The 15,550-nt window shown below is 40.3% G+C and overlaps 1 protein-coding gene across 4 annotated transcripts; it reads right to left on the bottom strand.

The window, feature by feature from the left end:
• Positions 1–225: 225 nt before the first annotated feature.
• uhmk1 (U2AF homology motif (UHM) kinase 1) lies at positions 226–15,033 on the bottom strand. Of its 4 annotated transcripts, none has more exons than XM_008407812.3 (9): positions 14,093–15,033; positions 13,224–13,353; positions 12,636–12,825; positions 12,365–12,556; positions 11,983–12,077; positions 11,828–11,904; positions 11,574–11,672; positions 9,832–9,920; positions 226–8,693 (listed from the first exon to the last, which is right to left on the bottom strand). In XM_008407812.3, the coding sequence occupies exons 1-9, from the start codon at positions 14,385–14,387 to the stop codon at positions 8,547–8,549; spliced, it is 1,314 nt and encodes a 437-aa protein (XP_008406034.1). In that variant the 5' UTR covers positions 14,388–15,033; the 3' UTR covers positions 226–8,546. The 4 variants fall into 4 exon arrangements, with proteins under 4 accessions (XP_008406034.1, XP_017159908.1, XP_081462775.1 ...); XM_017304419.2 differs by having other exon boundaries at positions 12,636–12,822; XM_081606649.1 differs by lacking the exon at positions 9,832–9,920.
• Positions 15,034–15,550: the final 517 nt, after the last annotated feature.

Here is a 15,550-nt window from a genome sequence, read left to right as displayed (position 1 = left end):
CCCCAAAGCTGAAGTTTCCAAGCTATTGTGACTAAAAGAAGAATTTTTAGGATCATCAAGTTTTAAAGGTACATTCAGTAACGTAGAGACAGGTGGCAAAAAGTAACCACAAGTCACCACACTATTCCATGAAGAACTACTGACATGCTGTTCAGATCATCTCATCAGGGAGATGTTTAAAAATCAAAAGAGGAGCTAATACAATAAACAACCAACCACAAGGAGTTCACATTAACAGTTTTATTGTGATTTTCTCAAACAGCCTGAGTGCAACAATTCATACAAATGGAGGGCAGGAAAACATGGATAAACTCACAAAGTTTCACACATGTTGCATGTATGGTGGCCTTTGTCCACTGTGCTTCTGTTTAAGTTGCAGAACCTGAAGAAACAATCATTTCACCTGCGGGACATTTCAGGAAAAATAAAGAGAAAAAATGGCTACTACTCCCCTCATCAAAACAGTGCCTGTGAGGAAGACTTCCAAGGCCACAGATTGTCTTCTGACTGTCTAGAATGGTTCAGACATTTTTGAATTGCTAACAGTCACTAACAATAATGTGCAATTTCACCTTTAATTCTTAATGTTTTGGTTTGATCCAGCTCAGAGCTTTGTTGACCCTTAGAGCTTTGCTGCTTTTTACTTTTCTCTCACATATTAGTTTGTAAGAAGCGAGATAAAACAGACACGTTGTAGAACAGGGCCTGTGGGTTTGGTTTAATACTGACATTTTAAGGCATTTCAGGGCTGTGCAAAGCAGGACCTTTAAAGACGCTGTCACCAAATCTGCTTCCCTTCAAATTTAGACTACAGTTCCTTTGGTTTCTGTCTGACAAAAACAAAAAAACAATTAAGCCACATCGAAAACAAAAGAGAAACATTTTCCATGCAACACTGCATGGTTCATTTTTTATCATTTCACAGATATGCTTCACATCCAAATAAAAAGATAAAGAGTTGAGACCTGTCCAGGAACAGGACAACTCCAGCTACAACCAGACTGCTGCTCTACGTGGCCTTCAGCTGATCAGTCTCGGCAGCATTCTTGACTGAGCAGAACTTTCTTCCTGTGAGACATTTTAAAGGCCAAAATGAAAACTGTCCAAGATGAGCTCGGATTCTCATCGAGTTGCACTTATTGTGCGTGTAGGAGATAAGCCTGGATGCTAGAAATAAAAGGTTTGCAGCATTCTCCACTTCACACACACAAATTTCACTTTGTATCTGCTGACTAAGGAATACCATGCACAACTCTGCAACTGAAACCTAGAAAAACTGTCTCCACAAAACACTACACAGGTTAAAGTAAACAAACCATCAACTGCACAACCTTAATGAGGGATTGGGGTTTTATGTGACAGATCAGAACAAACCAGTGCATAATGGCACCTGGTGTAAGGTAGTGTCCCTCCTCCACCAGCCAATCAAACAGCTGACTTCTCATCTACAGGAAGCTGCTACTTAGATGTTCCTGTGATCTGGAATCAGAGAAGTTTCTCTTGGTCCTTGGAGACTAGGATTGTTCATGCCTGGTTTAGATCAAAGCAGAATGGCCAAGTCAAAGTGCAGTCTTACAAATCCAATCAATTAACCATGGATGGCAAGGCTTGAGGCACACCCTGAAAGGTGAAGGGCAGTAAAAGGCAGGTTGTTGTGTCCAGCCTCTTGTTCTACGCTTTTGGGTCTCAGCTGTATTGAGAAACAATTGCTTGCTGGAGATGTGGACTCTTGAAGTTTTAAATAATTTATCTGATTTTACCCAGTTGTTAACGTTTATCCATGGCATAAGTAATGGCCAACTTTACGAAGCTTACAGGACGTTATATGTGCTGTAAACAACCCAGTGAAGAGTCAGGCCACAAGATCTTTTCCAGCAATAAAATGTCCTTGACTCTATGTTGCTCCGACTTCAGTTGCTCAATATATGGAGGCGTGGCCAACACAGACTGAGCGGCTTCATTCACTTGCTGTACCAACATTGTCAAACTACAACCCTGTGTTGCCAGACAACAATACTAAAACAGCGCAGTAAATCTATATCATCGTTCACAACTTCTCCTTTGCCGATTAGTTTGGTTAAATTTCAACTGGAGAAATCCCAGACGGAGCACCAAAGGGAGATGAAAATCAAGTGGAATTGCACGGGAAGGCAATGGCCAAGTTAAGTAAAAGTACAAAGTAGTTCTTCATAGTTGTGCGCTACTTTGTGTTGGGATTTCACATAAAGTCGGAACAAAGTGCAAAAATGTGAAAATCTTTTTTCAACACAATGTCCAACTAATGGACAAAGACTTAACAGCCTGTATTCACTATGTCTTTGCCTTCCACATGCCCAGTGTTAGCAGTACATAGAAGTAAACTAAACGATGCAGTGCTGGGTTAGAGCCTGGAAGATACAGACATGTTGATGTCTGAACCAGACTGTGTGCATTTTTTTAATAGGTTTTCTGAGTAGAAAACATGAGGAGGGGACAACTAAACATTATAGAGAATATTTTTGCCTTTCACAAAGAAAGGATATGTGACAGAATGGATCTCATTCCAGACAGTCTGAAAACTGTGGAGGAGGGATCTCCATGCTAATGTAGCGTCTTTTGTTGCTCATTTTTTCATTTAGGGTCTGAAACACCAGAACTTGTGAAGTTGGATTTTGACATTGTTAATCCAAACACATCAAGCAAAGGAAGAGAAAAATCAAGACATGCCTAAAGCTACCAGGTTTACCAGATCCAGCCTTTTAGGCTGCTGTTAAATGAGCAGAAAACTCTTTTAATAATCACTATTATATTGTTTTTAATGCATAGTGACTGGGCTGCCATTTTTACAGAGGCCCAAGACAAACTTGTCAACATTTTGCATTTTCTTTCAACAAAAAACACCTTTCCCACACACACAAGGAGTAGGAAGCATCCAGCATTTGCTGGAATATAAAAATTAAGCCACTAGATGTCCCTAGTTCTCATACTCAATCTTTAAACAAAAGCTTCACATTAAGGGTTAGTTAGATTTTTGAGTGATTTTATCCCTTTGCTTCAGTGCTGTGCCACTGAATTACCGTGGCTTAGTGTTTGTGTGCAAACCTACTAACGACTTTAAACACATCCAAAGCCTGCAGGGTGGGATGTCAACCAACACTTGGAAAACTGTAAACTGGTGAAGTAGCCAGCATGAGCAATTTCTCAGAGGCTCCCCCAACTTGAATGTAAGTAAACTTTCAAAACTTCAAAGCGTTTGAGCAATTCTTGGCGGCATATCTGCAAACTTGCAACACTTAGCCTCTGCTAGACCTGGAGATTTTGTATCCCAGCATCTCCAGATGAGTCAAAACTTATCCAAAATTTTTCACCTAAGTAAGGGCACGTCAATATAAGGGTTGGCTACTTCCTGTGATAGAAAAGATCTTGTGTTTGCTCTGTCAACGAACGCCTAGTTCACATGACAAACTTTTTATGCTGAATTTTGTCCCCACTTCCCCCTTTCCACAATCTTAAGGACACTTGATTATTGTGATATGTCTTATAGTCATAAGGGATATTAATGCCATGTTTGGTGTGTTAAGAATGATCTCGTCCGCTCAGAAGGACTTCATGACCTAAAGTCGATATATTGAACACACTGGATTGTCTTGGTCCGATATCGCAGTGTGTGTGGTCTTCACACAGCCTAAACCTTCCTTAAAGAGTTATGTATAGCAGTCAGCTCTTCTAATGAAGAATATGACGGGGCTGTTCACTTTGTTCTCTCCCTGTAATATTTTCATGTCCAAGTCCAGCTGGCATCACCACTCTTTAATGTGGGTGCTGTTATTGAGTGAAGGAGACTCAAAGTTTGCCATTTGCAGGTGAGGAAAATGTAGGAAGCTAGTTAAAATATTGGCTAAAACATGTCGCTACATGTCTGCTACTCATTTAGGCTGCAAGACAGCGAGAGAAAGTCAGGCGTTCAACAACAGGAAGCAAGAATACTTCTTAGAAATCTATGAGGCAAGGTAAAGATCTACATTCTCTAGATAATACAACCCATTAGTGCTGTTACTTAATGTAGCCATGCTTAGTTGCTAATATATTACAGAAAGTTTAAATGGCAGCTCTGTAATCACTTTTGACATTTTAAAATGGTATAACCCTGTTTTACTATGAATGCACTGTCACACACACCATGTGACATTGCCTCTGCTTTTAATGTGACCACAAGGTGTCTTCAATCAGTAAGCTGCTATGATGCAGATAGCTACAGGAAATCCTTACGGCTCACAACCATCAGCATCTACATCAAGTTTTTGAAGAAACTAAGATAACATGAGTTAAAACATTAAAGTTCCCTTTTGTGATTAATAAAGTCTGTTTGAAATTAAATGAATTAGAATAATGAATGGATATTTGCAGCAGGGAGACTACACCTAAGGTCAGAGGTCATTTTGATCTAAAAGTATTTGTTGGTAATAATTGCATGATTTTCTAAGGAAAAAAATTCTGAAGTTTTATATCTACAATTATCCTAAATTAGTTGAAGTACTATAAAGTCTTGGGTGTCCAGCTTTACTAATTAAGGTTTCGTGTCCTGCCAGTCAGATGTGTCTCCATTCCAAAACAGCTGATTCAAATGCTCCAACTAACTCAGTGTGACAATGTTCTGCTAATGATCCATCATTTGATTCAGGTGTGTTGAAAAAGGGAAACAACCAAGACTGGCATACCACCAGCTTTTCAGGACTGACTGCACCTCCTCTTTAAATGGAAGACTATAACATTTAAAAAGGGAAAAAACTTCTGTGTCAGATATGTGACAAGGTACGAGGCAAAGAATGAAAGAAAACGTTCCATGAGGTTGCAGTTTTCAGGCTGGTGCAAACTGTACTTCACTGAAAATTCATTTCAAGCTACACAAAGATTTTTAGTCTAAACACTGCTTTGTGAGAAAACAGGTATTAACTTTTCTTCAGGCACATAATATTTGAGAGGAACCATCTTGACACCAAAACTGCACTTTTCCCATTACATATAGACTTCACAACATCTTCTATTGAACAAAATCTATTTAGGGGCGGCGGTGGCTCAGGAGGTAGAGGTTCGTCCTGAAACCGGCGGGTTGCCCATTCAAACCCACATTCTGTCTGTTTTAGTCAATTTACAGGTGAAGTGTCTCTTAGTAACAAAAAGGTTGCTTTTTGACTTTTGCAGAATTGTTCAATTCCGGTCAATAGCATAGTGCTTATTTGTTAGCAATGCTAACCAGGGAAGATTTAATAGTTAAGCATAATCAGTGCTTTAACTTTTCAGCCTATTTATAGCAAATAACAAATGGAAAAGCCATCCAACATCGCTTAAGTTACATATGAAATGTGGATCTGCTCTAACTAAAATATCACATCTCCATTTGTTTATATAATATAGAAATAAACCTTATGAACTAATTGACATTCGTGGCATGTAAAAAGCAAATGAATTTTTATAAAATAGGTTGCAATAAATTGTTATTGTCTAGCAGCAATAATGGAGATTAAACGGAGTTTGTCTTTAAGGCAAAGGACACATAAGTGGTAATGGGGTAGATTCATTCATTTCAACATTCTACGGATTCTTTTTGTCTTTAATCAAACTAATTATTCAATTAGAATGTGTAGTTTGTGTGTTTGTTTGTGTGTAATGTTTAAAAGGCAAATGTACTCTACCTATTTCCTGTCGTTACAGCAGCATTTTAAATGGCACTTGTGATAGTATAATAATTGTGCATAACGTAATCCTATGAGAGCTGGGCAGTAAGAACTACTTTTACTCAGATTTACTTGAGTAACTTTTTAGAAAAAAATTAGCTTTTAGTAATAGTTTTAGTATACCTCAATTTTTACTTTTACTTGAGTATAGTTACTATGAAGTATCATTGCTCTTACTTAAACAGAACTGGGTATTCAACAAACTGCGAGTAACTTCACTGAATGAAGAACAAACATGTTTTAACCAAAAAAGTACCTGATAGAGACACAGCTACATTTTATGATGAAATGAGAGCTCTTGTTTGAAGAGGTCTCACTTCTTGTTCATCAGCTTTGTTGTTCTGATGATCATTTTTTATCTGATGAGATAATTACAGATGGAAAAACAAAGACAGTAAACACTATACATTGTCACTGGAAGTATTTTACCTTATTCTGACATATGTAAAGAGAGATAACTTACTATATTAGTTTAATATGTTTTTTTAAAGGTATTTGGAAAAGCATTTGTTCTTCCTTAAATTGTTATTTTGTAATTATGTAATTAATTTGCATCAATTCTTTTCATTTTGGTTTTTCAGAATGCTAAAAAAAATGCACATAACTTTGTTTTGTTTGTCTGATGATGTCATTTAAAATATATATTAATGTTCTCATCAGTTACTGAAGTACTTGAGTCGCCTTTTTAATACTAATGTCGAGTAATTTCTTGGATGGATATGTTTTACTTGAGTACAATTTTTGGGTACTGAACCTCTACATCTGGTCATAAATTGGAAGATGAACCAGGAGTTTCATAATTGCTTATTCTACAACAGTAAGTCCATAACATTGCAAAAATTTCCAGCTTTCTGTCGCCCAGGGTGATCTGCTTGAAGCAGTAAAGATGGAAAATACAGAGGAAAAAAAACTTTCTATTTGACATCTTGAAAAAAAAAAATCTAAACTTTCTGTTGATATTTCAAGCACATTTTTCTGCAGAACAGTACTGCTACAAAGCTGGGTTAAAAATCAACCCAATGCTTCTTGCACAAACTAACCAAACACACCAGGAGATTGTCAAACATTCCTTTTTTTCCTCGCAGTCAGTCACTTCAGCAGCCTCTGTAGGAACATTTAAAGGTGCCACAAAGTGAAGAAAATAAAAAGTGGTGCCAAGAAGAAAAACTCCATCGTCCCAAAGCAATGTCACATAGAAATGTCTGAAGAGAGCTACAGGTGGTTCTCTGCTGTGGCTGACTGTGTTCGCTTTAAATCTGCATCTGGAGCAACGCTTCGTTTCCAACTGGCAGCAATGCCGGTTGCCGTAATGAGACGTTTTCTACTTCTGGTCAGAGCATTTTCTGAACTAGAAGAAAAGCGTAATTTCTAACTTCAATGTTTTACAGGGTTCCTACCTGATCTTTGTGTAAACATTAGACATTCTCAGACTCCAAAACTTCTTTGTTCCTTGTGCTCATTTTAAAATTTAAATTAAAATTTTACTTTTTTTGAGGTATGAACTGGAAACCTGCCCATGACGTAGCCCTTCTTTCCCTCAATGCTATCTGGAACATACACGTATGAAAAATGGATGGATGTTTCTAAAGTGGGGAGGTTTTTCATCTTGCTACTGCAGGAACAAGAACCTAAGAGGAGGAAAGGACTCAAGGCAGGATGAAAGGAAGGAAATAAGGACACAAAGAAGAAATGGGAAAGAAAGAAAGAGAGTGGAAGAATGTCAAAAAGTAGGACATAGGAAGCTAGCTCAGTCAGAACAAGAGAGGAAGAGGACAGGAAGGATGACACTAGGAAAAAAGTTTGATGGGAGGAAAAAAAACTAAATTATTTTCCATAGTTTTCTACACTTATCCGGTACATGAGTGTAGAGAAGTCAAACGGTATCCCTATGAACTCTGGATTGAGGATGTGTAATAGTTCTTGTGATATTTTCAGTGCTACAATGAAAACATGAAGTTTTCCTGGATGGAAGCTCAGTCAGAGGAAACATTCCGTCAACGGCTACAGGACAGCTTCCTATAGCCACAGGGCGGCAGTATATCCCTCAGTACCATTCCTCCACCTTAAAATACATAACATAGCCCAAAATAAATAGATAAAAATAAACTGCTGGAACAACAGTACCACATGTTAGCTTTCACCACAGTGAACCTTCAGCTTCTCTTTAGGATTATATAGTTTGAAGATCTAAAACATCTAAATCACTTGATACACAGAACAAATTACATCCCTGACACACAACGTCAAATGGGTTTTCATTAGCCACTCATACTGCACTATTCAAAGGCAACGGAGCGCAGCTTCTCCTGCAGCAGACTGCTAATGTTCCAGTAGAGTCATCAGACGAGTCGGATGTTTTCACAGTGAAGCACTGGGAGGGTGTCTGCACACCAAACATCACAGCTAGTTTCAGCTGCTGCTCTGCATGGAAACAATGCTGAGCAACATGCCTTTCAGCAAAGCAGTTGCTGCATTTTAAACAACCCATCTCTTATGCGCTTCGTAAAACTTCAGCAATGACCAAGACATGCAGATTAAGCCTATAAGCATCGCAGCGGTGTTAAACGGGAACAAAGTCTTGATTTTTGATTCTAATTGCTGCATAAATATGATTGTAAACTCATCTTAGAAATGTAAATGTGTTGTCAGAAGGACTCCAACTTTAACTTATTTCCTTAAAAGTAGAATTAATATAGCAATTCCCCTACAGGAGAAGCTTGATAATCTAATGTCTGCATCTGCATCCAGGTGTTGAAAGTATCAGTATACGGGATGTAGGCCAAAACACAGCGCTGTTCTTTAAATGAGGCGGATGGAGGAGCAGACTGATCCTCACTGCACCGTCTGGTACAGGTAACCTCTCTTGTAGGCGCTCAGCGGGTAGAAGGTGGCCACCACAAACCTCCCGTCGAAGGTTCGGCCGGTCAGCAGCCGCTGGGCTTCTTTGGAGTCGCTGGAGTTGGCGTACTCCACAAACACCTGATGGGAACGAAAGGGTTAAAGGACGAGTGAAAGAAACGCTGAATGTTGTAGAAACAGTCAGAACATTGAGCATTGATTCAATCTGCCTCAGGCTACGTTCACACAGCAGGTCTACATCCTCAATCCCAAATGTTGGCTGAAATCTGATTTCTTTTGCGTGGTCATTCATACTACTGACTGAATGCGACCCAAGTCAGACTTAAGTGTGAACAGCTTAAGACCTCAAAGCGACCTGCATGCGCAAGAGGAGAAAGTAACCAGCACAGAGCAGCGCTCTGTTAACAATGGATGGAGCTTTTCATGATGTCACAAGATCATAACAAAAAGTCAATAAAAAGAAAGTACAACTACTAGAAACGGCCGTTTGTTGGGCAGTGACTGCTGGCGCTGTAGAGAAGTCTGTTTGGATGTGTGGCAGTGAGAGAGGTGGGGTTGGGATGTGATGCTTCACTGTTGGCACTGCTTGCTCCAGACACTGTTTAATGCATCTGGCTTCTTCTGCTGCAGAATCATGTCAAAGATGTAAAAGATGGATGTGACATATCCAGATTGCAGACGCTGTGAAAGCTACTGGATAAGTTTCTGATTTAGCAGCACATACAGCCTGGTATAAACCAGCCTCTTAGATGGACCCTGGATATGGAGGAACTGTTGCTTCCTGGAGGTGTGGACTCTGTTGAAGCTTGAGACTTTAACCAACTGCTAACATTTGACGTAGGTAATGACCCAGCTTGAAGCTTATTGGAAATTGCCTTCACTGTAAACATCCATCCCCCACTGCAAAGAGAGAGAGAAGTGCCGAGCTGAACAGATATCAACTTAATGTTAAGTTGATATCTGGAAGCATGGCCAACACGGACGGATCGGCTTTGTTCTCTTCCTCCGCTGTTATTGCTAAAACTACAGTCGGACTACAATACTAAAACAGCAGAAAATCGTTCACAACTTCTTCTGTTCGCTGATTGGCCCAGAAACATTTTATATGCTGAATTCTGTAGAAAGGCAGTGGACAGGGTATAGCACATGGCAAGGTGACACAATTCAGATTTTTTTTTCTGAAAAAATTGGGCCGTTCAGACTGTCATGAACATTTACCTGCTATGTGAACAATGACTTGTTGGCTAAATCCTCTCACCTGCCCTTTTCCAGGATTCTCCTTAGGAATGAGCAGAGAAACCACTGAGCCGTACTTCTGGCACTCCTCCTTCATGTCCTCCAGTATGTCTGGGAACAATAATCAACACAGACTGTTGAGCTTCTGCTTGCATTCACTGTGGGAAGTTTTTTTTTATTTGTTAGATTTCCTTTTGTTTTGTTTTTTTGCTGATATTAACCTCTAGTTACATTGACACGTACCGACTATACATTCTTCTGTACTAATTGCAGTCACCAGCTGGTTTCTCTAATTGTTATGGCTCAATTAATTTGTGCTCAGGAATGTATTTCAGGTTTCACTGAAGTGAAGAAGTCCTGGGAAGCTCACATAGCAGAGATGCCGACATTGGCACCAGAACGTTCAACTAAGGCTTGGATTGACCGATGGCCCTGATGTCTTTTACTTTTTAAAAATGGGGGAGAGAAGAAATTTCTTGCTTCTCGTGCAACACGTTCAGACCTTAAAAGCTTGTGCAATTCTCTAATGTTCTCACAAAGATGTTCTGAAACATATCTGAAGTGTTTGCTTGAAAATGTGCCACACATTCTCAACTGAAGCGTCCGTTGCTCTAAGGTCTTTGTGGATTTTTTCTGCATTATTACCAACAGCCTGGCAGCAGGTGCTGAGGCATCCTCACACCACACTCAGAGATGGTTACCGGCTAGATGACGGTGTGTCGCCACGACTTCCACTTCCTCCAAAACGATCACAAATGCTGTTTTATATGCCTACAGTAGTCTTTCTCAAACTTCGGTCTGCGGACCACTGGTGGTCTGCGGGTGCCCCCCCGAGTGGTCAAGAATGTTGACCACTAGGAGGCAACATTTGTGGTACTGCATGTGAACGACTGTTTATTTGCCGAGACGATAACTTAAAGTGAGACACAGTTAGCTTACCAAAGGACTTTGTTAAAAATAACGATGGAAAATTGGTTTAAAACCGGATCACTCAAAAGAAAAGCTGCAGACATTGGTGGAAAGAAAACAACTCAGGGACTACTTATATGATCAGAGGAAGCTAAGTGCTGAGTGTTGGTGTGTTGTTCACTAGCGATGGATTCCTTTGAACGGTTAGCAGTAGGAATCACTCCAGTTAATCAGAACTGTTCTTTGTTTTTTATTACTTTGTTTGGTAATGGATGATGCTCTGCTTTTAGGTCAACAGCAATTGTTATTTTTATTTAATTAAAAAAAAACATTACATTAAAGTAAATAAATACAATTGTTAGAAATGGGTTAATTATTTTTATATTTAATGGTGCAGAAAAATATTTTTTTGTTTCCGTTAAAGCAACTCAAGTCTATTTTTCTTTAACTGTGCTTCTAAATCACAATTAGCCCTAAATGTTAATAACATTTGGTAGTAAAGAACAACTTATTTTTTTATTTCCATGTATTTGACATCATTGGAAAGCTTAGACACTTTCAGAATATGTAAATAACTCAAAATGCCCAAGTAGACCTGTTCATATCTTTGTCATCACATTAACCAAACAGCACCACTCTTCTCATTAGGAAAACAAAGAAACAACAACAATATGACTAATATTTTCATTTCAGATTGCATCATATATTAAGTTGTTTTATCGCAGGGCAATTTCAGGTTAGGTGGTCCGCGACTGTTTGTTAAATGGGTTAAGTGGTCCTCAAAAAAGTTTGAGAAACACTGGCTTCTGTAACAAAAAAAGAAAATTTAAAAAATACAATAGAAACACACAATACCTTCATACTCTTCGTCATTGTGCAGGTGGCTGTCGTCAATCAGGTTAAGCAGACGGAGAACAGGGGAAGGCAGTAGAACCAGATCCTCTATGTGAGGGGCTGACACACACACACACGCACGCACACACACACACACACACACACACACACACACACACACACACACACACACACACACACACACACACGTAGGTAAATATAGCAGAGTAGGAGCTTCAGGGATGACTGCAGACATGCAAAGTATGTCCACCTACCGAAGGGGATACTGAAGAACGGGTTGAGCAGGGCAGCTTCAGCTGTGCATCTCTGCTTTGGGTTGTTGAGCAGCATGCTGCACACAGAGCAAACAGCCCACTTCACTGTAGACTACGTCAAGGAACAGAGGCAGAGTCCAGGAGCCAACACTTACCTTTTAATAAGGTCTCTGAGGTGATAGACTGGGATGGCAGGGCACATCACGCCATTACTGGCAAAGATGCGGTTGACGACGGCAACGCTGTTGTCCTGCAGCCCAGAAACAGAGGCAGTGTGATCTGATTCCATTATCCAACAGATTTCCATTATTACAAATTTCCTTGTTTTAAGCTTAGAAAAACACAGAAGTGTTCAACTGGAGCATGAAAATGAACTCAGCAGCAGCATTATATTATCACTAGAAACGCATTTAATAAAATAAAAGTATTAAAATGTTAACATTTCTAGTTTTAACAGGATAAAAAAGAAATGGTTGAAACTCAATATTTTCCTTAATAAAGCCAGTCGTCCTGGTTCTGTGGAGTGTTTGGCGGTACCTTCCAGTCCTGTGAGCGGACGGTGTCTTTCAGTTTGATTCCTGAGAACATCTCCAGCAGGATGACGCCCAGGCTCCACAGGTCGATGGCAGCTGTGCAGCCGGAGTCTCCCTCCATCCCAGCCTGTGCCAGGCTGTTCTGGAGCTCGGCTTCCGGGGCTCGATACCCATCCGTCTGGATGTACTTCACATCCTAACAAAACAAATAGATCACTTTAAGAATCCCTGTTAGCCCGTCTTCTATTTTCTCACAGCCCAACATGCACACAAACCTGGTTTCCCTGTTTGAAGCTCAGCCCGAAGTCGATGAGCTTGAAGCACTCGTCGTCGGCACTCCACAGGATGTTGCGTGGTTTGAGGTCAGCGTGGACGTAGCCTTCCCTGTGAAGGAAGGCAAGAGCCTCCAGGATGTCTCTGGCACAGTGCTGTACCAGCCACATGGAGTGGCCCTTCTGGGGTCTGCTGCAGGGCATCAAACACAGGGGGCCAGCCATTCATTTCTCAAGTTATAGGCTTTATTTGCAACTATAAAAGGACAAATAATAGTGGAAGAGCCAACAGCCTTGATTTTAATAAATGTATTTAATCCATTCTTATTTTCCATGGTGAGATGATTCAATGACAAAAAAAAAATGCTTTTTAAATCGAAGAATTTGGTCAAAGGTGTCTTAAGAAATAAATCAAGTGGCAAATAACAATAAGACAACAACCACAACTGGTTCTTGAAGCTAAATAAACTCTCTGACTTTCCTGTCTGCAAGTATTCCAGCAGTAAGACAGGAGCTAAGACACGTAACCCGCCTGCTCCAACCAGAGACCAAGAATGACAGTGTGATCAGCAGCAACATGGAGCTGCTTACCTTACACCCTTGACTCCATTGCTGCGCCTCACCAGCAGCTCCGATAAGCTGACATCCAGGAGCTCCAGCAGGAGGCAGCGCGTAGCCACCCCCACACAGTTGTGGTTGGTGAACACGCCATACAGTGTGACTGAGAAACAGGAGGACACATCATGCATCATAAGGAAAGTAATCAAAACTGTTTTCAATTTTGATCAACTTAAAAAAAACAGGCTTCAACATATTTTAAAGAAAGTGCATGCAGTGGGCCAACACAAAGTACTGTAAACTGGGAAAGAAAATGTAAAACATTTTGTTACATATAAAGATCTGATAATTCCTTCCATCTCTTGATGGTGGATCTAACTGAACTCCAGAGGATGTTCAGGGACTTAGAGAATGTTTTGCAAAGTACCTGCAAAACAGGTACTCTGAGGCGAGTGTAGCAAAAGCTGGTGTTGCAGTGCTAACTTGGAGGGACTAAATGCAACTGCACGCCACAGATTTTTTTCCAGACAAGTTTTCGAAAACAGTGTAATAATTATCTTTCACTTCACTTGAAGTGTACTTCATTTTTAGATCTCAGAAACTCCAAAAGAAGAGACTGAGGTTTTGGTTTTAACATGACATAATGTGAATACATTTAAAGTGTGTGAATGCTTTTGACTTGCTCAGCAGATTAACTATTGGAAAGAGAATCACTCTTTCAGGAAAAACAATAAAACCTTTGGGATTTTTGCAGAATTTGGCTAATTACTAGCCACGGTTGCAGAAAGACAAAACTCAGTTTTTGGAGTTGCTTACTCCAAAAAGTAAGCAACTAAACACACAGGAAGCAACGTCACCTCTGCAACCAAGCACACACTGAAAACGTCAAATATTGCTCTTACCGATGTTCTTATGCCCCTGGATGTCCTCCAGCACGGCCCTCTCTTTGTGATAGCCATAGTCCCCTCCCTGCGAGTCGCCCTGGAACTCCTTCACTGCGGCCGTGGCAGCTCTGCCGGAGCTGACTTGGTAAACCGAGGCCGACACACCTTGACCGAGCCGGGACTGAACGGTCCAGATCTCGCCGAAAATCTCAAACAGCACCGGCCTCATGCTCTGGTCCACGCTGACCTGGGACGGGATACTTTCTGGAGCCTGAACCTTGGAGGTTGGCTCGGACGGGACGCAGTGAGCCATCGGAGGGCGACGGAGGAGAGAAAAGCAGAGGAGGGGAGGCAGCTAGTTGAAAGGTGGAAGCAGCTGCGGGAACATTGCGAGCCAAGTTCTATGGTCACCTTATCTGCGCTGCTAATTAAACACCTGGACGAGTCAACGCCAGCTTACACACAGCGTGGTTACATCAACAAGCCTGTTTAAAGCCAGCACCAAGTAACGTCGGAGCATATTAGGAGAAGGTTTGCTGTCAAAACGAGTCAGCTGACAGATAACGTTAGCCAACTTAGCTTCCACAAACTGTTTATCTAGCCACCGACTTTGAGGGCAAAAACACACCGCTCCCACGGCGGATGGGAGATAACGTCCTCCATAATGCACCAATAACTTCTAAAGCGGCCAAATGTTATATATAAATTGCACAAAAACTAGTGTATCAGAACACTGCGAAGTTTCGCTGAAGTTGTAAATTCAGGTTGTTGACACTTAACTAACTTCCGTTTCTGCTGGGTTCATTTCCGTCTTCTCAAACGAAACGTCTGCCCCCTGTCTGTTAGGAGGGTGCTCACACTTAGTGTTTTTGTATGAAGCTGCTTTTGAAAACCTTAACGTTATTAAAATTTCCACTATGTCATGTTTATACCATAGTAGAAATAAAAATTATATTTTTTCATAAAACGGGCTTGTAATTGAACCCCAAAATATTAAGAATAACGAGACTGCAAAACTGTTCATAACAAAATAAATACATCAATAAAGGTGGACTGCCACCCTAGGGGAACAGTAGAGAAGTTCTGCATATAGTCTGTCATGGTAAAGAAAAAGTCGACTCAGATAATCTGACCAAAATAATGAGATCCTAAATCCAGACTCAGAAGTTCTTAGAAGCATCTAGTTGAATTCCCACACTCCCTGTGGAAACAGCTGTATTGTGTTACTGTTTTCATACGCTACTTTCACATTTTGAATTAATTTTATTTTAACATGGCTGAGTCTTTTCAAGATTTCAGTGCATTTTAAAATCTGAATATTTCTCTTTAATTGACCATTTTTTACTTTAATTTTAAAAAAGAGCTAATGCATAGTATTTTCGCCGGAAATTGAGGAATGTACTCTTCCGGGAAAAGGGAGCGTCAGCAAAATCAGGGTGGTGTTTTTGAACAATTTAAACAGAAAGTGGCAGCTCT

The sequence above is a fragment of the Poecilia reticulata genome, chromosome 4, assembly GCF_904066995.2.
Source record: "Poecilia reticulata chromosome 4, P_reticulata-male-v2, whole genome shotgun sequence".
Classification (NCBI taxonomy): domain Eukaryota; kingdom Metazoa; phylum Chordata; class Actinopteri; order Cyprinodontiformes; family Poeciliidae; genus Poecilia; species Poecilia reticulata.
This window is presented reverse-complemented; position numbering and strand designations above follow the sequence as displayed.

Bases quoted from the DNA above. Each gene is read 5' to 3' on its own strand.
- uhmk1 (XM_081606649.1), bottom strand. From the start codon at position 14,387: ATGGCTCACTGCGTCCCGTCCGAGCCAACCTCCAAGGTTCAGGCTCCA. The intron at 12,826-13,223 runs GTAAGCAGCTCC...GATGCCCTGCAG, and splicing joins AATGGAGTCAAGGGTGTAAG to CAGACCCCAGAAGGGCCACT. The intron at 12,557-12,635 runs GTTTGTGTGCAT...TTGTTTTGTTAG, and splicing joins GCTTCAAACAGGGAAACCAG to GATGTGAAGTACATCCAGAC.